Consider the following 26,518-nt stretch of genomic DNA (forward strand, 5'->3'; position numbering starts at 1 on the left):
ATCAATGATCAAAATTGGAAATTCAAAATAATCAATTAATCAACTAGTGGTAAATTTGTTATTGATTTTTTGTCCATGACTTCACAGCACAGACAGATTAAACACATTAAAACTGTCAACATGAATTACTGTTGATGAAAATAGACAAGACTAAAAAGTAAAAATGTAAGCCTAACCAAAGTATTTCTATATTTTTTTTGTTGCCAAAAGAGGAGAAATGACACAGCAGGTTTTCAAAAAATCTCTTCCTGTGCACTTAAATCATCCTTCACACCAGCAGCACAACCAAGAGCCACATAAACCCACTGACACCAGCACCACACTGAGCCTGGTGTTGCACTTCAACACTATGTCTGGAGAAGATTGGATGATATACCGTGAAGGGAAAAGAACATGACAGCGACAAAACAGGTTTATATTTGAACCCACTTCATCTATAAGGCAGCCTAGAGAAAAAGTGTGTGTTGTACTGACAGATCTGTACATTCCAAAGATTTATTTCAGGGCTTATGAACAGGGTTTTCTTTTCGGCTGTGAAGGGTTTTCTTTTGTCTCATTAACTGGCTGTTGAAGAAGGTCGACTTTCTACAATTCTACAATTAATCTAAAGTAGGTGGCAAAATTAGCAATATTATCAACTGATAATTTCTGCAGAACTAGCACCATGCGTCTTAAAACAAACACTGCTTACAATGCAAATGTTTTGTGAGACACCTCAAGCTCCTGCTGTGTCCTGTCTATAGTGACCTTTATCAACATGGGACCTCTGCGGCTGATATTGGGGTTATTAGTATTCTAATGTCACTCTGATGGCAGTTTGAAGGACACCAGGGGCATAACTGAGTGGAGTCATCTACATGCATGGACTGGGTATATGTGATATGAGGATCGAAAGGAATAAGTCTGTTGTTTCATAATCTTTATTCTTTATTTTGTTGTGCCACAAATCACACCCTTTATGGAAATGTTGGGATGATATTTTACATTTATTCAGGCACAACACAACTAAAACACCACTGCATCTTAACTCCGCAGAAACATGACCTCAATCAATTTACATGGTCAAGAAAAGGTAGGAGATATTCATAACCAGCAATGTGTAACATTATATACATTATATATCATCGAATCGCACAGTCATATACATCCTGAGCAGCAGCAACATCCCATCTTCAGTGTTCAGACTCCTAATGCAAACATAATGGGCCAGTCACACAATGAATGACATCAACACTAAAGGTTAAAGGTCAAATGTGGCAAATGAAATGTTCATATTTCTGCTTTAGTTCACTGTGTGGACACAACCCACACACACACACAAACCCACACACATACACACACACACACACACACACACACACACACACACACACACACACACACACACACACACACTCAGACGTACACAGAGACACCCCCACCCCTCATGAAATACATGAAAGAGCCTGTAGCTGTGGTTGGAGGATGGGAGATGAAGAGGGAGGTGATGGGAGGATGGGTTGATGGTGGGTGAGTGAGGGGGGGGGGTCTAGAGGTAGCGTGGGCGACCGACGGACCAACAACAAAAGACCAATACCAGAAGTAAAAAAAAAACATTCAACCGAGCATCTATCCACCAGTGTGCAAACAAACACACATGCAATTGCCAAAAAACATGCTACCACTAAAAAAAATAAATATAAAAAACCACCTCAATGTAAAAATCTATCGAGTTGTGAAATCTCTGCGATCACGACCTTGTGGTTGAATTATTCGCTTATTTCGTCTTGACATGCATTGAGATTTCAATCAGCGAAAGTCATGTTGTGTGACTGCTGCCCATGATGCAGTGCACACCGGCGCTTAACAGATCTTGTCAGGCAATCAAATATCACTTCTAACACTTATCACTTCTGTTTTTATTTTTACTATGTGATTATACAAACAGATGCAGAATATGTTGACAGCACTACATCACGTGTGCATGATAATGTGTTCGATGATGAGCATGTGCACACGTGTATATGTTTATGAATCCTTGTAATCATTTCTCCCTGTGTACTGGGTAAAGAGGGGATACTCCAGTAACACTCGATGGCCGCACTCTCAGTGAAGCTTTATAGCCTTAAGTAGCCGTCAGCTCTGTAATTTACATGTGAGTCTATGTTTTCTATATTTCAAGGAATGTTTGTCAATCATTAATGACATAGCTTTTCACCCAAAACCACAGCATCGCCCATACAGAGGCTGTAATTGGGCAGTGCAGTACCAGTCAGATAAAATCAGTCAATGTCAACTTTGGTAAATCTTTCATTAGAATGTCTTATTTCACAAATGACCAAGTTGCAGTTTGCAACAGAGATTCTGATTTCAAAGAGATTCATCGGCACTAAGACATGAAAGCATCAACTCTCTTTACAGAAACCATAGCTGAAGTGGCAGAGCTCTGCAGGTGGTACCATCTTTGCAGCATTACCTCCTGTGGACAAAACTCATCTCTAATGTAAACCACCCAGTCCATTTCATCTACACAAGTGACATCTGCTTCTGTGAGTTCTCAGTCATACACAGAGGAACTCTCCCTCTTGCTCATCATCAACTATTTCATAATTCAACAGATGGATGTAATTCTGATTCCTTTTTCTCTCCACTCTTCAATAAAAATTAGACTCCAACCAATTAATATGCTGGCTTATAGAACCGGCTGATATGAGCCACAGACGTATTGCTCTTGATGTTTGCAGATATACCCAGATATGAAAACTCTTATTTTACAGAGTAAACAATGCAGCAAAGACGTGCATTTATGTTTACATTTTACATCATTCAAGTTCTCTATATTCAGTTGTATTTGGTGTTTAAATTTTGTAAAGTGTATAATTAAACAGTAAAATATTGAGCCACAAATACATTTCTTTGTCACAACGGTTTCATAATAACATCTTTTAAAATATATACATCAGCCAATATATCTTTATCAGAGATTTTTTACTCCCTATCAACATTAGCCCTCAAATATCGTTCACGCGATAATAATAAGACATTTCTACCAGTTTACTACTCAGTGTTAACACGCGACTATACATGACACACAGCTACATTTGTTGATGATTCAGAAAGTGGTGAGGCTACAGAAACTACAGGGAAATGCACGGCAGCACATTGACAGGCCAGAATCAAAGCCTTGGCTCTCCAGGGAAACACGTTAAGCCTCATAACGACACAGAACTCGAGCCAAAGACGAACTCTGCTGCAACACTGCCGGGGTAGAGCTGCGTCTCAGCCCCTGAGAGCTGGTCTCTTTGGGACAGGGTTGTTAATGAAAGCAAGAGCATGGGTTCTCTAAAAGACAGCCATAACTAAATCACAGCAAACAGGATTGTGTGAACAGAATCAGGTTGTAAACAGTTGACATGAAAGCAAAGAGGGTGACTGGGAATACAGAGCGTCACTAAATAAATTTAAGAAATGTGTCGCTCTAACAAGGCTTAGACCATATGCTGCAGAGTGCATCTAATATTCTGCACAACTTAAGTAAGTTGTTTAAAACATACTTCAGGTAAATCTTCAAAACAAAATGCTAATTGTATAGCATACATTAGTGGTCAAAATTGTAAATTAGTCTTAACGTAAATACATTTCATTATTTTCAGCATTAGCAAACAATACAATTTTTGTTATCAGAACACTTAAAGTAGGCCTAGTTTACGCTGTGTTTGCCCAGAGCCCATATTCAAGATTTTCCTGAGATATAACTTTTAAATTTGATACAAATGTTAAGATACCAGGAATAGTAATAATAATACTCCAGTTTGATGAATCTGTGCTCTATACTTCCATTTGTCCTATTTCTCAGTATGATTTTTGTACATCAGCGCCTCAGGAAAACCTACAATGGAAAAAACAAAGTTGTGGTCACTGCCGCTTGCTTACAAGTGTGATTGAAAATTATTGTCATGTAACACTGCAAGTGTCAGTGATGACACAATATCAGAAGAGGGATTTTTGACACAGCTTGTCTTCACCAGGACGTATATATTCTATATATCTTGTGTAGATGCATAGACGCTTCTCCCATATCTCAAGTATATAAGTGTGAATCCATTTGCATGTCTGATATTTAAACTATCCATTTATGCATTTACTTAGAAAGATTTTCCATCAGTCCCTTTACTCCGTGACTCGTGTGAGAAAAAAATCCCGAACAAAGCAAATGATCAGAGAAGTGCAGTAATGTAACAATGCAGGAAGGATTGTTAGACGCAGAACTAAAAAGCTGAAAGCATCGGGGCCGAGAGCGTCTCTGCTAGCTATGTTTAATCTGCAAAACACTTGAACAGAATTTACATAATTGTAGCACTTATTGCACCATCACGCAGAAAGTGAGCGGTACTCCGCCCAGCAAGAGAACAGTTGTCAAGGCAACTGAGGCAAGGGTACAACGGCAGAATGTCACTGGCCTTGAGAGACGCTCGGAGAGGGAGGGGCCGAGGTAGGTGTGGTGATGCCGGTTCCCAACATTCTCTGCTGCTGTGAGGTGAAGATGTACACAACTCACAGCAGGTGAGGAAGCAGGTTAGAGGACAGTGTCATGGTGCATCGTAAATACAGTCCAGCTGTGGAGAACTGACTGAACTGAGCCATGGGTCTGTTTTTGTTCGGGTGGCCACTCAACTGACCACTGAGCACATTACGTTTAATGAGTTGATCTACTTTGTGTCCACAGATAAATGACAGCAGAGCTCTGGCATAAATCTCTCTCTCTGCTTATGTTGCTTTCTTGCTCTCTGTTCTCTGTTTTTATCTCACGCAGGGTTTGGTAGTAGTGAATTTCATGTAATCAGGATTACATAGTGAAGTCATGCATACTATAATCAGCCTAGTTGACATTTGAAAAAAAATGTAATTCAATGATAATGATTATTATAAGGCCTTTAAAATACGACAATAACAAAACTTTTGTTCTTTTTCAAAACACTCATAGGTAAGTTTCCTCCCAGTTAGAAAAAACGTGGGGGAGATATATCTTGATGAAAAGTAATCAGGGGTATTTGGGAGACTCATATTTAAGAATATGTGTAATTTGGTGCAGCAAGTGCATTTTACATTGAAAATGGTTTTAGATTGTGAAACATCAAGAGAACATGTTTCTCTTAAGTCACCCAGAGTTAATCCAATGCATTCAGAGTAGATTACATTATTTGAATTAATTACAAATTGCATTTTAATTAATCATTAAGTACAAAGATTGGCATTTAATTAGCATTCAGTACTTTTCCAAGTAATCTCTTAGTAAAGGTTGAAAAGGTTAGAAGTATTATGTTTCTCAATGTATTTGTGTGTGTGTGTGTGTGTGTGTGTGTGTGTGTGTGTGTGTGTGTGTGTGTGTGTGTGTGTGTGTGTGTGTGTGTGCGCGTGCGCTCTCATGATTAACACCTCGCCTGAAATACGATTCAGCAGCAGAAGACGTTAGTGGAATAGTAGTGTTCCATGGCTCAACTCCCAGAGAGATGAAAATGGGCCACCTCTGATGAACCTTCTAGGTGTCCATCTCACATAAACACACACTCTCTCTCTCTCACACACACACACACACACTCAGACCACTCTAAGTGTCCAGTAGAATGTGCTGGAAGCCTCTGTCTGTTCATTAAGAGAAACAAATTAGCAGGCGGTCTGCTGCGCTTAGAGTCTGGAGAACAGCCAGAGCATGCAGCACTGACAAAGAAGCACATGGTGCATGGCCAACAACACCACTGTGTCTTACTGCTTACCAAACAGAAGAGACAAAATGATCAAAATTACATATACTAGGAGCTCATACAGAGTGAGTTGTGCATTCATGTAAAATAAACCCTGGAAAGTTTGAATCTGGCACAGTTCATCCTCTGAGAAACAATGACAATTTACTACAGGTAAAACTTTTTAGGGCTGGGCGATTGTCACAAAAAATTATCAAGGCAATTCTCCTATCAGTTGTATACAGATAGTTATCACGATAAATGTCACATTGCTATTTCTTTGAATTTTGAAGATCAACGTATAGACCTTTTATTTGCCGTAAATGTAGTGACAAATTTAGTTTGGCCTGTTCCAGTGACAATGGCAAAGACACACACTGACTCACACACATTGGGAGAAGAAGGAGGAGAATAAAAGGGATGAACAAGAGAGATGAAGAGATACAATGATACAGAGAATGATATAGGTCCATTACACATAAAGAGATGCTCAGCAGAATCAACAGATTCTCTGCAGAGCACTTATGCCGTCCGTCACTTTGCCAAGGCCACTAACACAGTGAGGGATGGCTGTATCCAGGCAACCGAGCGGCTAGCATCAGCAGCTTGTATCTAACTGCCATCAACCAATTGCAAGCATCAACTCCCACCTTAGCCAATCGTGACTGATGTCAGGCAGCTGTCGTTCAGTGGGGAGCTATTATCTTAGGCCAATCGGCTCTGTGAACACCTGATTGTCTGGGAACCATCTGTGGATCTGAAAGGTTATAAACCCACCTGATGGCCAACAGCACAGTGTATCTACATAAGACAAACAAAGACATTACAGACTAATACTGCTGTTATGAAACCCAGCTCTGGCCCAACTATGTTAACAGCTAATCTTCAAGTCGGAGAAATTAATTCAGTGAACTTTCCCCCTTTTTTCTCCCTATTAGCTACTCCACAAAGCAATGATCAGTTCTTCTAAATTCAATTATTTCTCTTGCAGAAAAGAGAAAAAGAAACCATTATTGTTGCTCAAGTATCCAGAGGACTGTTTTTCTGCCTCTTTCTACATTTCACCATTTCTCCCTCAAACTGAGGTGAATATTATTTATCCCTGAGGAGAACGAAAACAGGGTCTCTAAGCTGTGCGGTGTAAAAGACCATGACAATGAACATATACATTTTTTAAAAGAAATAACATGGAATATTTCCATAGTAGTAGTGTGACTCTCAGCAGACTGCAACAAAAGCTTTCTGGATCTGACGAATGTAAACACATTTCTATTAGAACCTATTACTACCCAGCACACTCGCTGGCAAGATCAGTGAGTGTGTGTGTGAATATATACACCTGCCGACAGAGGCACCTTGGCATAGGCAGAGAAAGGTTACATGTGGTGTAAGTGAAATAGGTTGCATACTTGTATTGCACCCTTTCTTCTCCTCTCTTCTCTTAACTTCTCTCTCTCTCTCACACACACAAACACACATCACCTCCCTCACTTTGACAGACATGAGTCTGGGCAAGCCAATCTGTTAGCCTAACTGTGGCTGGCGGTTCCTGTGATGTTTGGTTCCCTCTCTGTGTTTGATCCTCCAGGTACAGAGGAAGCGGAGCCTACAGGGACATCTCATCTGCTCATTCTCATTCTCTCTCGCTCTGATCTGCTACAAAGATGCGTAACAATGCAAACATTAACGACACGCGGAGCTCGACATAGTTCCGCTGTAAGTGCAACAACAACCTGGTGTCTTTCTCTACTGCTGTTTGTTTCTGACGCCTTTAAAGAACTTCTGCAGAAACACACTATGAACTTAAATCAGGTGCTTATATTAAAAATACTATCATGTTTTCCCATTTTCCATTTTCATATTCCCTTGTGTTTATATTGGATGTTTACGTAAAATATTTATTACTTTCAGTTTATTTTAACTGTCACCCGTGTGGCAGTGACACAACTGAAATTATGACTTGAGCAAATGTTAAGGGCTCCACTATCAGAAAATATACATTAAGTGATCTACTTGACCTGTTGATAAAGAACTGGAGCTGGTCACTTAAGAACAGGTTTGAGGAGAGAAACACTGACATAATAACTGCAAACCTCAGGATAAAGACAGTTTAGAGGTTTTGGTTGAAGTAAAAAACACTTTGAGGATTTACTCAAACACGTGTAGTGAAATTGAATGTAGTATCTAACCAACAGGCTGACATAACCATCCCTGGAGCTGCATCTTGAGGTTATTGTACTTTGTGATTTCATGTAAACCTTCACTTTCATTCCCAGTCTGTTTGTTTCCCTGCAGTCTGCTCCTCAGACAGTGTGGTGGGTGTTGTGTGTGAAAGGCCAGCTCAGCGCTTCACTTTATCTCAGAGCCATTAGCGTTGCACTTGGAAACATCTATTGAGTTACAAAGAGTAAACGTTAATTCCAAACGTAACTGAACCGAGCACATACGAGCCTCAGCGATGTGTGTGTCTGTGCGTGCAGTCCTACATGTGTGACTCTGCACGTGTTGTGCCTCTAAGGTTTATAGATAGAAGCTGCTGGAGTCATAAAAACAAGATAAGTGTTGTGTCAATAGTCCAAGCTGGGGCCATTAATCAAAGCAGAATAAGAGCCCAGGCCTGTACTGTAGTGTAACCATAGCAGATGCAGCGGAGCCAAACTGAAGAGGTGAACAAAATTCAGTATCCATTAACCTACAGGGTGGCCATGCCATTAACAGAGGAGGTCAGAGAGGTAACGTTATAGCCAGCAAACAGACAGCATGGATATTGCCACAGATTGAAATATATCATCAGTCACAGGACTGAGTGCGTTGCCTGAGGTTTCTCATTATATATCATGCATTGTGCTATTTTGTTATTCACATTCTCTTCTCAAGTTAGAGCTGTGTGATATATGATTATTATTTTCATTTTCTTATGTCTTGTCTTCTCTTTAAAGCAACATTTAGAAAGTATGGCACAGATGCAGACAGGAAATTGTAATAAAGGCAACACAAACAAAAGTGTAGGAGAATTAATGTGACACAGAGCATTGTAATTATGAACAGACTACAGTAAAATACACTTGGTTCGATTATGCCAGATACCAAACAACAGACTCAAAATGCAGCTAACCTCATTGCAAGAATCATATCAAAGAGTAGAGAGAGTCTGTGGACAACCACAAACCACAGATCTGCAGGAGACTTTTGTTCGTAACACAACATATGAAGATGGAAAGAAATAATGGTGACCCCAGAAAGTAGGAATGACGTGTAACATATAACAATATGTATATATATATGACTTGACCTTTATTTTGAGGGATATTTTTGTCATATCGTACAGTCATAACCTGCTATAGGCTTTTATTACTGATTTATCAATCGATTGATAAACCATCTATTTTCCAGTGTTCCCATCTAGATAGACAAATTGATTTTGATTAGTAACAAACCTGTATAAATAGCACCTGTTCATAAAATATGCTAAATTGTGAAACTCAATTAGCGGAACATTTTACAAGATGCTCCTCCAGTCTCAGGAGAATCCCTCATATCATGTTGCAGGTAAATATAACAACAAATTATTATTCATGCTTGTTTAGGGGTTTATGCCTCAGTCAGGTCGGCGTGGGTAAACCAAGGTGTGTGTGTGTGTGTGTGTGTGTGTATTTGTGTGAAGTCCCTCCAGGCTGCCGTGGTATTCACACAACAGCAGCTGCAGCCTCTCGATAAGAGCCACACTAAACAGCTTCACTTTGAGGACAAAATGAACTGAAATATAAAGAGAGAAACATTCTGAAGAACACGCTGAGACACACAGACACACACATTTCTGTAACACGGCAGATATTTATGAGCTAGCAGATTAGTGGACATGAAACAAGGCGTAGCAAATAGCTGTGTCTGGAAGCTCCTCAGTCAGACAGAGCTGAATATAGTCAGGAACATCCTGGATGCATCTAATAAACAACACAACTCAATATAATGAAAAAATACATATTACTAATATATGATATCGTAAAACACTGTTATATTCTATGTGAATGGATGTGTAGGGGCAAACAGAGGAGGAAAACTGGACAATTAGAGAAATTAAGAAGAAATAGGATATGCAATTTCTCAGCTTTGGAACTTCAGTGTCTGTCTCTTCATTGTAATACTGTTACTGCAATTTATGAATGAGCTGTCATACACAGCCAACTGTACCTTTGCCATCCAGGCAGGGAGGAATACAATACTTGATATTATTAGATTAGGAGCAATTTCCTGACTCAATCTCATTAGTAGCTCACTAACCTTGTGGTGCTTGAGAGTCGTATCATTAACGTGATTTACATGAGCAGGAAGAACCTGCAGTTTTCATGAAGCAATTCATACAGATGAGCAAATTAGGATCATTCACTCAGTTTGGAGCTTTAAAAAATAGATTAGGCAGAATTATGACAGGTGAATTATAAATGAGGGTAATTGATAATCATTTCCCATTTTGGATGTGGTTTTAAACTGATAAGATTCAGTATCATCTGATCAATTCTTCCACTAAACAACTGGATTATCATTAAAAAAGTGTTTAAATTGGCAGACCACACTTCCAAGTGACTGTGGGCCCTGCATACAGAGACTTGAGTCCTTGTTTAGCAGTCATGTGTTCTGATCCGACCCGGTCCTATGCTGTATGTCTTTCCCGTTCTATCCCTATTCCTCACTATCCTGTCAAAGAAGGTAACACGTCCGAAAAATATCGCTAAAAAGTGTTAATGCTAACAAGTGTTGAGGCTAACAAGTGTGTTTTGATGTTTAATCACAGATCTTGTAAAGACAGGACAGAACAGGAGTCGGAACATGTTTACTGAATTCTTCATGTTTTCCATTCTTGAAATTGAAATGCTCAAAACAATATCTTAAAAAATGAAAAGTCCGAAAAGAGGGATTGCACTATGGAAGTGAGAGTTCTCATAAGACTTTTTGAGATTGCTTGGGAAGCAACTGGGGCACATGACTTGTTTGTAAGCATTCTATCCATACATGGCACAAAGTGAAGGATGTCCGTTGTGAGTGGCATTTGTGTGTGGTGTGTATCTGTGTGTGTGTGTGTGTGGGACCGTGTGCGTAGTCACTCAGCAGCATGGGGGAGATACTAGCTGAGTTTAAAGAGCAGCACGTAGAGAAGAGGCAGCCACCGTCTGTCAACCAACAGTGAGCACTGGGCTCTGAATTCCCATTCATCCCCTTCATATGGCCTCAGTGCAAGACCACCAAATCTGAGCCGGAGATTTCTGTACGTGTGTGTGTGTGTGTGTGTGTGTGTGTGTGTGTGTGTGTGTGTGTGTGTGTGTGTGTGTGTGTGTGTGTGTGTGTATGTGTGTGTGTGTGTGTGTGTGTGTGTGTGTATGTGTCAGAGGATGAACAATACTGACATAAAGCCTTGCAGCAAGCATCAGGCTGGTATTTCTTCAGGGTGGATAAATTGACCCTCGAAGATGTGACCTACTCCTTGTTAACCGGAGTTGTACACACAAATAAAGTAACACACTATACACACCTCACTAAGGAAGTGTAGCCAAGACAACACAACACCGTGGTAATTATGAAGAGCTTGAAAGAAAGGCACATACACATAGAATTGTCAATGCGACTCACAGGTCACTGTAATATAGGTCCTGGTTTTTTAATAATATTTCTTTAGTTGAAATATGAAACACCTTGATGAGGGGAGGTGCTGTCAAAGGCAGTTATATTCCTTTATGAAGTTTTTGATGAAGCCTCGCTCTTCAAACCAATCAGAGAAGGATAAAGTCAGAGGTGGGGGCTCACTGTTATTAATCTAAATGCTCCTCTGGTCTGCCACGCCTCTCACACTGAGGCTTCGAGCTGCTGTCAGCTGCTGGCACACATCAATATGGCTGACTCACAGGCTAGCAAGCTCCACATTCCTGCAATAGATGAGTCAGCAAACATGACGAGGAGGATGTATGGTAAGAGCAGAGCGTTACGGTGTGGGGAGAGGAAGAGGTGGGAGGGGCATCCTGCTAGCACTAACTTGACTTCCAGAACTATTACCATATACTAACTATTGGCTTTATTGCAGCAAAGGTAAGATGTTAATTGCTAGATGGAGATAAGGCCCAAGGATATTGTTTAAGGTCAAAATCAGCAGCATGTGATATTGTATGACACATCACAATACGTGAATAAGTTAGATGTAAGCAGTAAAAGAAGAAGTCAGGTGAGCAATTTCCAGATTCACATCATTAAGACAACTGCAATTTAAATTCAATTAACATAGAAATTCTGATGACTTAGAAATAACTTTGAGATTACTCTTTTTCTTTTTAACATTGTAAAATGTTCACAATGAGAATGATCATGGCTAACATACATACACACTATCTACACTGAGGTTCTCATTATAGGAGTTCTTGTGATAATGAAGTGTTTGTTATTCTGCAAAGACTAATAAAGTTTATTTACCGCATTCTTTCACAGGACAGTATTTAAATTCAACACCTCGGCCCTTCGCTCTACATGTTCTGTGCTTGTTGTGTTTGGGTCACAGGAACAAAACAAGGCTCAAGTGATTCCAGTCTGTCCCTCTGGTACCATGGTAACAGTGAGGAGAAAGTTCAGCTGGTCTCTGTGCTTCCTCAGAAAGGTGCGAAAACAACGCTGCAACTTTGAAACACAGCGCTGCCACCCCCCACCCCACCACCATCATCAGTGATTTGCTTGAACAAACATTACCATGCATCCTAATAGAGGCTGCATCGATACTGCAACCCCTTCTTGCCTGCTACATTAAAAGCAAATGCTTGTGAGATTAACAAGGCAACAATTTAAGTCACTGCACATGCGATTGATTCAGATACAAACGTTCACAAGAAATTCACAATAATCCTCTTATAAATGGCTGCTGCTCAAGCCGAGGGAACAATAAGCTGTTCTCTGCTCGATTGAGCTGAATACTAATAGGGTGATTATGAGCCCTAATTATCAGATGGCACTTGTCAAGAGGAAGCCGTTCGGTTTGCCCTGAGGACGAAATGCAAAACAGAGACAAACTGTTGTTTCTGCTGAAAAACCGCTGAGGAGCGTCTCTTATAGCTCCTCATAAGGATCAAGAGGATACTTCTTTAAATGACAGGCGAGGAGGTCAGTGAACATACCATCAGGCACCAAACATGCTCGACCCTGATGGTGAGACCACTCCACCAGTACCGGTTATTATTAAAACACATCATGAATACATCACACACATGTTCAGGGGGACATGAAATATGCAGAGTCCCTGAGGCCAGCATATGGTAACAGGGATGGTTAAGAGGAATTATTAGAATGAGGAGTCCTGACATAGTGACTCAGTGACAGAAACTGAAGACATTGAGAGTGTGTGTGTGTGTGTGTGTGTGTGTGTGTGTGTGTGTCTGTGAGATAGCAAACACAGTTGAATTGTCTTTCAATGTCTCATCTTCAAATATATCATAAAACCATCAAATACTTTCACCTTAATTTACCTTAAACTCTACCATCTACCTATTTTACTGCCAGTAAAACCTCTTTACACCAAAATTAATGGCTGTACGCAGGTTTTTTAAATGCAGAGAACGCCGGGAAAATAAACTGCGATTGATTCCTTTCACAATGCCAGTAAATGAGTTAGCCTCTCTGTTAATTTTTCCCTGGCGGGTCATGTTCGACGTCATATACGCGCTGGAAACAGAGAAGATCTCTCAACTTGCATGATACAAAGAAAACAATTGTGTGGCATGTTTTTCTTGAGATGTATTAAACAATAACTGTGCAAATATTCATGACAATTTAGCGGAAGTTCGACATGCATCATAACATTGAACCAAAAAAGGTGCAGCATCATTATCAGCTGTCAAAAAAAGGAAAAGAAGAAATTTGCGTGTTCACCCAGATGTCATGTTTCCATCACTGCCAATCAGAGCCGGTGAAGATAAATACCCGTTTCTATTACAAAGTCATGTGACCTGGGAGAAAATGCTGAATGTATCCATTCCCATTGCAGACAAAAACCAGATGTTTGGGTGTTAGTGGGTTTTTGACCAGTGGAAATTGGTCCCTTCTGAAGCTTGTCAGCACCAGAAGGGAGATCCGCCATATTTCCAATCTCACACACAGTTAATAATTCAACATTTAATATAAAAACAGACAGGCTGTCCAGGAGGAAACAATAGCTGTAAATTATTAATCTCACCCGCTCTCTCTCTTTCTGTCTCGTCTCTGGATGACTAGAATTTGATCCAGTGTAAATAAGAGGAGAAATTATATCTCGTACAATATTTTGGTCCCCCCTGAAAGAAATATCCCCTGACCTCAGATATATTAAACTTAAATTGTGACTAGTTATTGCTGCCGTCTTTGGGGAAGTAGTTAAAATCTACTTTGAATCCAAATTTATTAAATGAGAAAATAAAAGCGCTTCAGCCCAGCTCTCATCTTTTTTCTAAATCCAGTTTTATTTTCTTCACACATCTTTTGTGAGTATTACTAACGTTTGGAAGAGGAGCCTCCCTGAGGCTTTAGCTTCCTTTCCTCCAATTACCACCAATGTCACTTCTCTTTTTTTCTTTCATGCTTCCTTCTCTTTTTTCTGTCATCCTCCGCTCTCACTGCCCCCGAATACCCACTGCCAAGTCTTTGTCTTTCTCTGAGTGTGTCACTCTCATTTTGCCCACAGGTAAAAATAACCCAGACACAAATATGTGCCACCTCTGTAACCCACCCTCCACACACACACACACACATGCAAACTGGCACTGACCCCCGTGGGACCAGACTCAATTTAAAGTCAAACTCTCTGCTGCTATACAGACATGCTTCCATCAGATATCAGATCTGAAACAGATCCCTGTGCTGCCAGGTGTAGGGCTGAGGCCTGTAATTGTGTTGACAATCATCTCAGAGAGTCAATACAGCAGCACAGAGATGATAAGACAATCTCATATGAGCTTCATATATGAGAGGCACAATGTCCAAGTGTTTTCAGACGCTCTGAGCCAGGATTCTGTCCATTTCTCCAGAGACACGATGTAGCACACGGGCACAGTGAAGGACACTGTGTCTTCTGCAGTGCCCTACTCACCCACTAACACACACAGTACAAACCCACCCACATGATGAGGCCATACCCACTGATATATCAATATCATTTAAATCATTTAAATCATTGTAAAAAATAGCCCAAGCTTTCCTGTCATAGTGTAAAGAGGTAATTTAGATAATAGAATTCAATGAGCTAAGATCAAAAAGTGACTCTGTTTTTTGTGTAATGCAATTAAGCTTGTGTGTAGTAATGATGGTTATCTCATTTCCTATTTATAGTGTTTACTGCAGGGATTAGAATGGACACATACTTTCAGTGAATGGCTTTTATTTGATTGTGTTTTGATATTACTAATGTTTATTTGTCTAATTTCTGTGTTTAATCTGCTGTGTTTGATTTTAGCTTTTACACTATAACATTTGCTGTCTTTGATTTTAAATGATATTGCATTTTGTATTTTTATTTGTCCTCTTTGTAATGGCTGTTTTGTAAGGTTCTATATAAATAAAGTATTTCATTGGTTGTACTGCTCTTGCAGTATAAAACCAAAATACATTAGCATATGGCCCCGCTGTCATCATCTATAGCGCGCAATCACACCCACGCCCCCTGTAGCACACATCTCCTTATGTGTCTGCATGTGCATGTATGTGTGTGCGAGCGTGTGTGGGAGGGCAACCTCTCTTCAGTGAGCTGTGTGTGAGTGCAGCACAGAGTGGCAGCTTGGGAAGATAAAAACATCTAAACACACAGCAGAGGCAAGGTCACATGTCTCTGTTCTTCTCTTTCTCTCCACCCGTCCATCATCACCTCCCCTTACTCAGACTGCTGATCTTTAATTTCTGACTACACGACAGATAACGCATGAGTGTGCATGACATCCAAATCATTTTTCTTTCCGATTCCAGCCAAGCAATGCAGTCAATAAAGAAAACTATTCAGATTAATCTGTTTGAGCAGCCTCGTGTGAATCCATGCTAGATAAGATGCCATGTGAGCAGGAGCCTGGCTGATCTGCAGGCAGAGATCCAAATCCTTTCATTAGGCTTCTCATCGCAGATTAATAACAATAACTTACCTCATGAAAGAGGTTAGATTAGTGTTTGGAAGCCGTGCTAATGCTAAACAAATACACCAAACCCTGGAGAGCTGGACAGCTGATTTCTAATCAACAGAGACTGATCTCATTACATTCGCATTCCTTCCATGCTCCAGATTGTTGAATCACTGCTGGTGCTGCATGTGTATGATCTCCAGTTGTGCACTTGGCAAACCGCCCGATCACGTGATCTGTGTTTTATGTTTATCTGAAGTATCACATTACCATTCATGTAAAGACTCAAAGGCACTTATTTAATGTTCATAAAGAGGATTAATATTCTATCACCTCCCCCAATAGGGTTATGTCTTCATCAGCGTTTGTTTGTTTCTCTGTTAGCAGCATTACATAAAAACAACTGGACAGATAACCACTAAACTTGGTGGAAGGATGTGGTACTTGTCAGGGAAGGACCAAATTAATTTTGGCATGGATCTGGATCAGGGTGCAGATCTGGGACTTTTTTTCCCACTTTCTTTAACACTGCAGGTTTCTCAGAGAGCAATTGATGGATTGTAATGTAAGAAATCAGTGTAGAGAAATTATATTTTATGAATATGAGCAATTTGATGCAGATCCAAATAAAAATCGGGATGAAATGAATTTAAATGTGGTTTCATAAAGGGACTGTGAGATGAGTGCCATTCTATTTTTTTTATTTTTTTATTTATTCGTTATTTAAAGTCCTGTTGAGATCGCTTCTGTCATGGGCAGCAAATGAAATAAGAGTATCATATTTAAACACAAGCAGGGAGAGATAACATACACAATGCATTCTAACAAAAATAAAATAAATATAATATATGATGAGAATAAGAAGAATATACAGTAATAAGAACCCCATGTTAAAAGCAATGACATTGTTGTGACTGTCTGTGATCTCCATCTTTGAAGATGTAACGATCACAGCCTGTTCCTAAGGCACGGAGATGAGTAGATCCTTGTGGAGATCTTCACACTAATGACAGGTCGTTAGCTAGAGAACTCATAACCCTAAGAAGCTATCATACCATTGTTTAAGAGACTCCTCTCAGCACCACTGACCTCTCCTTCACCTCTCTCCTTGAAAAACACAAACATATCATCAGTTATGTGCACTGCCTGTACTTCTGCCTTCTTTTTTTTTTCCACACCTCAAATCCCTTTGCCCCTTTCTGCAAACACAAGTAGAAATTGTAACCTTCCCAGAATCCTATCAAATGCCCCAAGTCTAAAAATACCCACTTTACTGGAGCCACATCTTAACTCCTTGCCCCCTTTCCCAGCACCACCAACAGTTGCTGCCTGGATCTCTCCTTCTCTATGTCAACCCATACCTTTCCTTTCTCTCCTTCTGTCCCCCCCCTCCACTCTCTCTGTTTCCTGTTCTCCTCCACTTCATTCAGCCAGATCTAATTCACCAATGAATAATGGATGGATGGATAGAAGACTTTCATCTATCCAGGTTCTCTTCCTCTCTCCGTCTTCCTATTGCGGGGTGGCTGTAGTGCTAATGCAGGGCAACATGCATTGGAGATGAGCCCAGGGACCTCCCACTCAGTCTGTTTGTCTCCAGCCTGAAGGATCACTCTCTTTCTGTTTCTCTTTCGGCTTTGAGCCGGTCATCGACGATCCCATTCAACACATTTATCACTGCTTTTTTACCTCTTCTTTATTTCTGTTCTCCATTCCGTCATGATCATCTAATCAAACATGACAGTGAAAACATCTGGCCTTCATTCTTCATCCTGCTCTTCATCCAATTACCCATCACCTTTTTTCTCTGTTCATTATCTCAGTTCGATTAGTCCCTGACCTTGGGAAAGCGATCCTAGGTTTGTATTGACCCTGACCCCCCTGCTTCCCTCCCCTCTAATACCCTTAGAAGCCTCATCAAACGACCAATTTCAAAACCCACAGCCGCCTCCCCCCTACTCTGTTTTGTATGATCGAGGCCAGTTTAAATCAACTCTGGACGCTAAACCTGCTTGGGTGATGTGAAAACCCATTCTGTGCATGCTAAAGACATTTCCTGATTTATTTATCTTGATGTCGTGGTGGTCTATTATGGAAACTATGAAGTAGCCTTTAAGCATCTCTCCTCTCCCAGAAATACTGGTGCAATGGAGCAGAGCAGTGGGCTCCAATATATAACTACATATTGTTTTTGCAGACGATAACAAATGTTTTCTCTAAAAGCAGCAACAATAATAACAACATCTACCTTAGGGGTCAAAAAACCCCATAAGAGTCTCCTGTAAAGTTTTCACGTTTCATTGTTGTTCCATTTGAGTTGGTTTATCTTGGACTTTATATCTTCCTTCTGGCACTAAGATTAGGGAACAAAAAGGAAAAAAACCACCCAAACAAAGACCTGACAATTAGCACAGGAGCTTGTCAAAGAGCCCATCAATAATGCAGGGTGGTGGGAGACCCTGGCTGCCACACAACTGTCCTGCTCAACCCTCCTGCCTGTCTACCTGTCTCTCTGTCTGTCCATCTACCTCCCATCCTCTCTTGCTTCTATCACCCACTGAATGCCTGCTTGACCTATCCTGCCAGCATCTGTCTGTGTTTCTAACCACACACTGATACATATATGTTTCCATGAATGCTTCCCCCTTGGTGTCGTGCATGTATCCTTGAGCTCCAGTAGCTAGGGAGGTACTGTGTGTGTATGGTTATGTATTTATTCATCTACTATGGAGATGCATCCAAGGTTGTTCACACTTGACATAGTGTGGATATATAATTCTTTTAATTGTTTATCATTCCTGTTTTTATTTTGCATTTATGTAAATCACTAAGAAACACTGATTGCAAATGAAGTCAACAGAGGATCCAATGGTTTGGTCCAAAAGCAACAAACCAGGAAATGCATAAATATTTTTGAAAAGAGGAATAAAATAAAAGCTTTTTCTTCACTGGGTGAATGGTGACAGATTCCAACAGGGACGAACAACAGTAATAACAGCTGCTGTTCCATCATATACGCCAGCAGAATAACAAACAGCCTTCAACTAACCTCTCATCATGTTCGTCAACAACAGCCGCAGTGGACAAAATGGCGGGTGAGCAAAGCAACATGGACAACAATAGAAAATAGCAGAATAAGTGCTGGTTGAAAGGTGTAGTTGAAGTGATTTGTGGCTGTGATTCACGTCCCTGCTTCCATTAAGCAAATCAGGTACGACGGCTCACACATGTGAATGAAAATATTAATTAAGACCTGGTCGGATGCTAAAAGGGGACGCTGACAGAGCAGGAAAATGTTGCCACAGTGTGCAGGTTTACTGCTCTGTTTATTTCCATGCAATCAAAACTGTAAAAAGCCAATAGGGAAGGGACAATATAGTACCAAAGGGAGGTGCAGGAACAAAAACCTGACAGGTCGTACGGTGGAGAGCAGGAGGCTGGGATGAAATAATTAACATCTGGCTTTGTGGTTACCTTGTTCTGGCTCAACGACTACATTTACATGGACGCACATTCCCATTTAACCCGATTGAGACAATAGTCTGAATATGACACTGTCAAGCAAATAGTATATTCTGATCACAGACCAAAATAAGTTCATACTCAGTTTAAGCAATAATCAAATTAAAATGCTGAGTATTCCAAACCGAGACACATAATGTAGACATTTTTAAGTCTTAACCCGAACAACGAAAAAATAAAAAGGAGTTGTCATACATTCAACTATTTCAAGCTGGGGTTTTAAAACTGGCAAAATACCGTCAGATGTGATGATGTAGAGGACATGATGACGTGATTCATAATTGGACAAAGCAAATGAGAACATGAATGTAATGACGAGCAACTCAAAACATCGTAATCAAATATAATGTCTTATAAGGTCAGTAGTCGGATGAGTGCACATGTAAAAGTCAATGAAAAACACAGAGAAACATTAATTTCATCCATCCATCCGTTCATCCATATGGCTCTTAAGGTAAACTGTGTTCTTTTCAATTTGTATTCTATTCAGTTGTTTTCTCATAAAACTGTTGATTCAACTTTGAGTTGTGGTTACATATTGCTCTATGAAGATATTATAGTGTTTTCTTTCTCCACTCTGATAAAACAGCAACTCCAGTCTAGACCACTTAAACACAAACATATCTGGCCTGGGACTCACTGAGCCTCGAGCCAGATGCACCGAGATGTGTACAAGCTCAGCAGTTATCTCTATAATTGTAATGTTTTCATGTCCAGCAGCCGCATAGCAAGGACAAAAACGCACTCATAACCACATGAATGCACATTCAAACACGGTGCACTGATAGCCACCCGTCACTATCTCAGCAGTTTCTCACTCAGAAAAATGCAGATAACCTGTGATTCATTTTCATTTCAGTCTGCAGTATGAGATCCTCGTTCTTTGGGCTGCGAGTTGATTGAGACTTGGTTGTGATTGTAGTGACAATATTTATTATGACATCAATGGCTGTGCAACAACTGAAGCATGATCTGATCATAGAGGATTAGAAGTTTATTTGTTCACTCAAAGGACAAGTTGAGGCTCATAGACTCCCAATCTGAACACAATTAAACACTTCACTGCTAGACCTTGATTAAAAGAAAATTAGATGTCACATGAACCTTTTATAAAAAATACCATCAGATTGAATTGGTAAAGCAGCTCCTCGCCACACAAAGAAATAGTGCAAGCATGCTATTTTCACACTGCAGCTTTTATGCCATTATTGATCTGACTGCATAAAACATGAAAAGCCCTAAAGGGATATGGCTACTGACGGCCAAGCCACAAGACAGTGGGGAAAATAAGGTTTCCATTTACTTTACCTTTACTGTTTACTATTTACAGTGTGATATAATATAGACTGCAGTGTCACATGAGGAATCTGTTCATGTTATTTGGGCTTTTTGGTCTGATATATTCATTTTTGACATCCAGACTCTGTGATACAGAAGAAAATCCATTCTCTGAACTGTAGGTCAAGCCAACCCCCTCCTTGGACAATGTGTGTGTGAATATGTGAGTGTGTTACTACACACAAGCCCCACCCTTACTCTCTGTGTGACTCAAACGGTGCCATCACTACCATCTTCTCCCCGCTTCCCCAGTCCAACACAGATACCATCACAGTAATGGACTGATCATGCACAGAGCAGCAGAATAAAGGAAACAGTTAATGAATGAGAGGATGAATGAATGAGTAAGCAAATGAATGAATGAGTAAGCAAATGAATGACTGGTGGTGTAAAAGCTCAGTAAAATGCAGGATTTGCAAATTATATATATATTATTTAATATAAAAATACAAGCACATTTAGCCTGTAAATTTATTCAAAATACTTTCAGAAACATGCACATACACACACATGCACACGTTCCTCTTAAACCTTTGTATTTATAATCTGTGGGCCATTGTGCTCAGATCTACAACAATCAACAGGCTAATTGAATTGGACGGAGGCATAACTCATTCTAATGGTTGGATCAGGGGGAACCAGAGACTCAACCAGCTGTTCACTCTGTTGTCTTCCATTGGTTCTTCACATTATGACAATGTGGCGTTGTTTTAATTATGATTACACAAGGACTAATGAAGAATGGGAGGAAACAAGAACAAAAGATCTTGACGATGGGTGAAAGGTCAAGTGCAGCAGCAGAGGTACAGTCATGTCCATGTATGTTTGCAACAAGATCTTTTAATTACTGCACATCCATCTTGTTCAAACTGATTATTGTTATTAATCTGTCAGAAAAGGATGCTGAACACGTGTAGGTTCTGTGGTTTGGTCACACAGAGGCTCTCTGCTGTGGAGCTGCTGGTTGAGCAAGTAAAAACCACACTTACACAGCGAAATAACACATTTATTTTACTGTTCTTGGCCATAATGTAATGGCATTCTCACAATCTGACCCTGATACATATGCAGAGGCCTCTGCAGAGGGTTTGAAGTGCAGCCTGTGCAAGGTTGTGTTGTGTCTTTCTACTACACAGCTCTATTAGATACAGCAGGGTGGCTGAGCGAGGAGTTATAACCCAGTAAACGGTCTCCCTCAGGCGAGAGAAACATCTTGTGAATACCAAAACCTTGCTTTTTGTTATGAATGAGACAGGACGCGGAGGAATGGAGGGAGAGAGACAAAGGGGTGCATCCATGAATCAAATCATAGCTATTACTCGTTAACTGAAGGAACAGATCAAATATAATGATCAAGCTGTAAAAATCTTGTTGAAAAATATTGTGTTACCACTGAGATAAAACACTTTCCCAAGAGTGTTTTGACTCAAGACTCTGTCCAGCTTCTCTTTAGTGAATGTTTGCTGGTTTCTGGTTGTTAGGTGACAGTGTCTAAAGACGTTTTCCAGGCATGAGATTTACATTTAAAACAACAGGAAAATCTCCAGAAGATTCAGGAGAGGGGAGGTGTCTGAGCAGAGCATGCAGGAGGCATGACATGACATGTAAATTCTGCTGTTTACAGCACATCAACACCGGCCTCGAACTCGAATTTACATCTTTCTCTGCATCCTCAATGTGTATGGCTCCTCTTTTTATCCTGAGATATTTACATTCTTTGTGTTCACCTGTCACATATTAGAAACGTCATCAACACGCCCACTCGCTCGTTGTGAATCCTCTGGACATTTTCCTGCCGTATTCACATAGGGGCTCCTTTGGACATTCTCCAGAGTTTTTACCGGAGAATATCAGGAGAATATCTGGAGTTCAGTGCAGTCTGTAAATTGTGAAATCTCTACAAAAGTAGAAAAACACCACATAAGTGCAGCATATTTTTACTAATGTTGTTCTGGCCCAGTTTACATCCAGTCAGTTGAACTGAAGAGAAATTGCTGCAGAAAGCCTGAATTTCATAACACCTGCTAATCTAGTTTCTCTCATGAAAAGTCAGTGAACCTCTGCTACAGGAGTGAGTTCTTGACAGGGCTCAATAATTCAGTTTTTCTGCTTCGCCTGCTGTTTTCAGTATGGCTTCAATTCCCTTTTCCATAGAATCAACAAAAAGGCATTTCTTCTCCTCTAAACTCAACAAACTCCTACTGGTTCTGCTTTCTTTACGCATGTCTGCTTCAGTGTTTTGGTTACTTTCAGAACTTTGTAACAAAAGTGTGAAAAGCTCACAAATCAATATGATTGAGTGAGGAATGCTGAAACGTCACGATGATACCAGATTAATGGCACAGTTTTATACTGATCGATTGATCCCGTCTCTATTCATAAAGCACACTCACCTATCTTGCCACAAGCAGACAGAGGCAGACCAGTGACCCATGAGCACAGCTCAGGTTTGAGACAGGAAATGATTTATCATCTGTGTTCAGTTTGCCTTGTCGAGCCAATGGCCTCTGGAGACGCCTCTCAAAGCAGAGACAGCTCATACGTTATCACTGAACAAGACATGTACAGAAGTAAATGTCATATTTAGAATCAGAATCAGAATTCCTTTATTGTCCCAAGATTGGAAAATTAACAACATACAGAGCTTATTCACACAAAGCGTGGTTTGCATAACAACTTCTTTTCATGCCTACCACCAAATTTCACACACTCGTTTCTTATTTTTTTTAATCGTGATACATAAGTGAAATTTTAAAAACAAACAAAAATGTTTTTATTTCACAATGTTAGTGAAAGTGATTTGAAAAAATGAATGGATCTGATACTTTGTCCAGATCCATACCAAAATGTAAAGGGTTGTTTTCTTGGACCATGTCCCATCATTACATCAAGTTTTGTGGCAATCCGTTTTTGCATTATCCTGCTGACAAATACACACATGAAACTCCTTAAAGTCCTTTCTTGCAATGTAAAAGAAAGAGTAAAAAGTCTGGATTTTTCCTGTAAATCAAATCAGCTCCAAAAGTTACTGAGCTCTTCCTTGGCACAGACCCCGACCTTGCACAAGTTTCAATAAAATCTGCTTCTTGGTTTGGGTAATCCTGCTAAAAGTCCAACAAATGGGGTGAAAACACAACTTTTTCAGTGGTAACAAGCAGTTGAAACTGATCTCTCTGCCTGACGCTTACTCATGCATACCGAGAGTCTCGGTGGCTGTGTTACAACTTTGTCACATAATTCTCTCATCCACATCAGCCCACTTCAGCTAGAGCTGCATGTGCAAAGGGAGACACAGCTCTGTGAAGGGGCATATTGAACAACACTGAAAAATCTATCACTGCAAACTGACCAAGCACACACACATTCATTACATCGTAAACCACAGTCATGCAAGCAACGCAGAGGTCACTTTCCAGCAGCCATATTTTTATCCTCTCATCACAGACACACACAAACAGGGCTGCACGTCACCACATCCTAACGCACATGTCAAGCCTGCAACTAAAGAAAGTTGTTTACTTCCACAAACTGGTCTCTAAAATAAAAATAAATGCTTCACATTCTTTCCCTCATTAGACTTCGCTTGTGCCAAAGATTAATTTAGCCAGTGCCCTTCCTTATCGTTGCTATGTTGAGTATATTGCACCACTCAAAACTTAACTGAGGTTTGTGTCTGTTGTTGCTGTCGACAAAGTATGTTGACAACAAACAGGTTTCGCTTTAGTTAACTTCCAACTTCTCTTCTCAGCACTTTCCTCGTCCCCTCTGTGTATAATTTAAAGCCGGTCATCTAAGATAGTGAGGCGGAAGGTAATGATTTACTAATTGCCTGCAGTCTGGTCAAGAGTTGCAGTTCCAGCGATTTACTATTTTTAGCAGATGAAGGCTGTTATTCTAGGGATGCCCAAACAGGCCCCGGGCAAAAGGGGCATTGGGGGTAGAGCTGTGTGTGTATGTGTGTATATGTGTGTGTGTGTGCACATGTATGCAAATGGGGAATCTCCTTACCTTCTATGGATGGAGCTTGGTCCTGGGCAGCATACAGCATTTCCTTGAATGCCTGATGAGAAAAGAAGAAGAATAATGCAGATGGTGAGAACTTCTGCATATTCTGCACACAAGCAACAACAGGTTTATATACTGCATTTCGTTGCTTTGTACTTGTGACATGTGCAATGACAATAAAGTTGTATCTAATCCATCTAATCTAATACAGGAAACATCAGAATTCATGTCAGAGTTGGAAGAATTCAAAAATGCATTGAATAAGTACACATGTAGTAAATAAAAGTAGCGTGAGTTTCACAGGGCCTAAACGTATCAGACCACTTGAGTCAGCTCCACATTTTCCAAATGTGTCAGAGCGATGAAGATGTATGCAAGATGTATTTAACATATAAACAGTTAGGATTGATTACAGGGGGCAGCGAGGCATTACACAACTGTTTGCACCATCTGCTTTTACAGTAGCATTTAAACCTTCTAAAGCCATTTGAGAGCCATTAAATAACACTTCCTCCATATGGGGGGATTTCAGTAACGGCCGTTAAGCTGTTAACATATTGAACAACACAAAAACTCTGGTATTTTAATCCTTGTTTATTTCAATGACACTTGTAACAAGGAGCAATTAAACGTCCACAAATTCTTCATAATGCTTCGGTTATACATTTTAGATTCCGGCTCCATGAAATGTGGGTCATGTTTTTTTGTTCACCATCTTAAATCATGAAAATCTCAGCAACATACAGCGATGAAAAAACACTGTTGCATAAAGATTTATGACGATAAAAAGAGAAGAATGGTTGTTGTTCTGACTTTTTTAACGTGAACAGTAAAAGATTAAGACACATGTAGAGTTTGACAGAAGTTTCTAATTTAAACTGCAGATTGGGAGAAAGATGAAGATAGAGGAAGTCGGACAAACTGCTGGATAAATGAGACATGGGAAAATAATTTAAAGACTTAGACAGCGAGAGACAGCAACATTGGTTAAATGAGGTTTCTTCTCTACAGTAAGATTGATCGTGAAGATAATGAAATGAAACGATAATGAAATGACAGATAAGTGAACAATGACTCATCTGAACATTTCAGTGGTAATCAGAGAAAAGACTAGAACTGAATCCTGTTTCTCATTAAATCATCTTCAAACTAATCTGCTCTGATTAAAAATAGGGGGGGGGGGGGGTGTCTGTTAAACTTTATCAAGTTTTAATGATTGAATCATTATGTATATATAAAATTAACAAATATATATAAAGTTATGGGAGAATATTTCTGGGGCGCCTGTTAGCTCCTAGTAGTTTGGGTGCGCCTGTAGTGGATGTCTTCCCTCATTCTCTCTCCCCAATTTACATTTAGTGTCCGATCAATAAAAAGCAAAATGCCTCTGATATAGCATAAAAGAACAGAGGGGAATATTTTTCTCTGTCATCCAAACCTGACAACCTGGACGTTTTTCTCTCTTATCTCCTGACACTGTTTCTTTGTATCATATAGAACCTGCTGCTCGTGTAACATGACAGTGAGAGGGCTCTATGAGTTATTCTCTGTGTGGGTGGACACCACTCACAAACGGCTGTGCATTAGTAGCAGCCTGGTTGTTGATACTTTAGGTTCCTTTGGAGATCTAAACATTTCATGTGTCTGTAGCGCTCGCTCCACCTTGTCCACATGGTAAAGGTCACAGGGGACCAACTGTGCATACATAGCACTGGAGCAAGGCCCAGTTCTGGCTAATCTCTGGTGATCTCTGGTGACCCCCCTCTTCTCTAATATGTGGGAAACAGATATTCAGATTCAAACAAGGGGGGTGGTCATTAAGATGGA

At 40.1% G+C, this 26,518-nt stretch overlaps 1 protein-coding gene across 1 annotated transcript in view; it reads right to left on the reverse strand.

The window, feature by feature from the left end:
- The window catches only part of xpr1a (xenotropic and polytropic retrovirus receptor 1a), a 66,706-nt gene that overhangs the window by 35,490 nt on the left and 4,698 nt on the right, over window positions 1-26,518 (reverse strand). The window contains exon 2 of the mRNA XM_020080465.2: window positions 24,695-24,746. Coding sequence (XP_019936024.1) covers window positions 24,695-24,746 — 52 coding nt within the window. The remainder of the gene's footprint in view (window positions 1-24,694; window positions 24,747-26,518) is intronic.

Source organism: Paralichthys olivaceus, chromosome 3, assembly GCF_024713975.1.
Source record: "Paralichthys olivaceus isolate ysfri-2021 chromosome 3, ASM2471397v2, whole genome shotgun sequence".
In the NCBI taxonomy this organism is placed as follows: Eukaryota; Metazoa; Chordata; class Actinopteri; order Pleuronectiformes; family Paralichthyidae; genus Paralichthys; species Paralichthys olivaceus.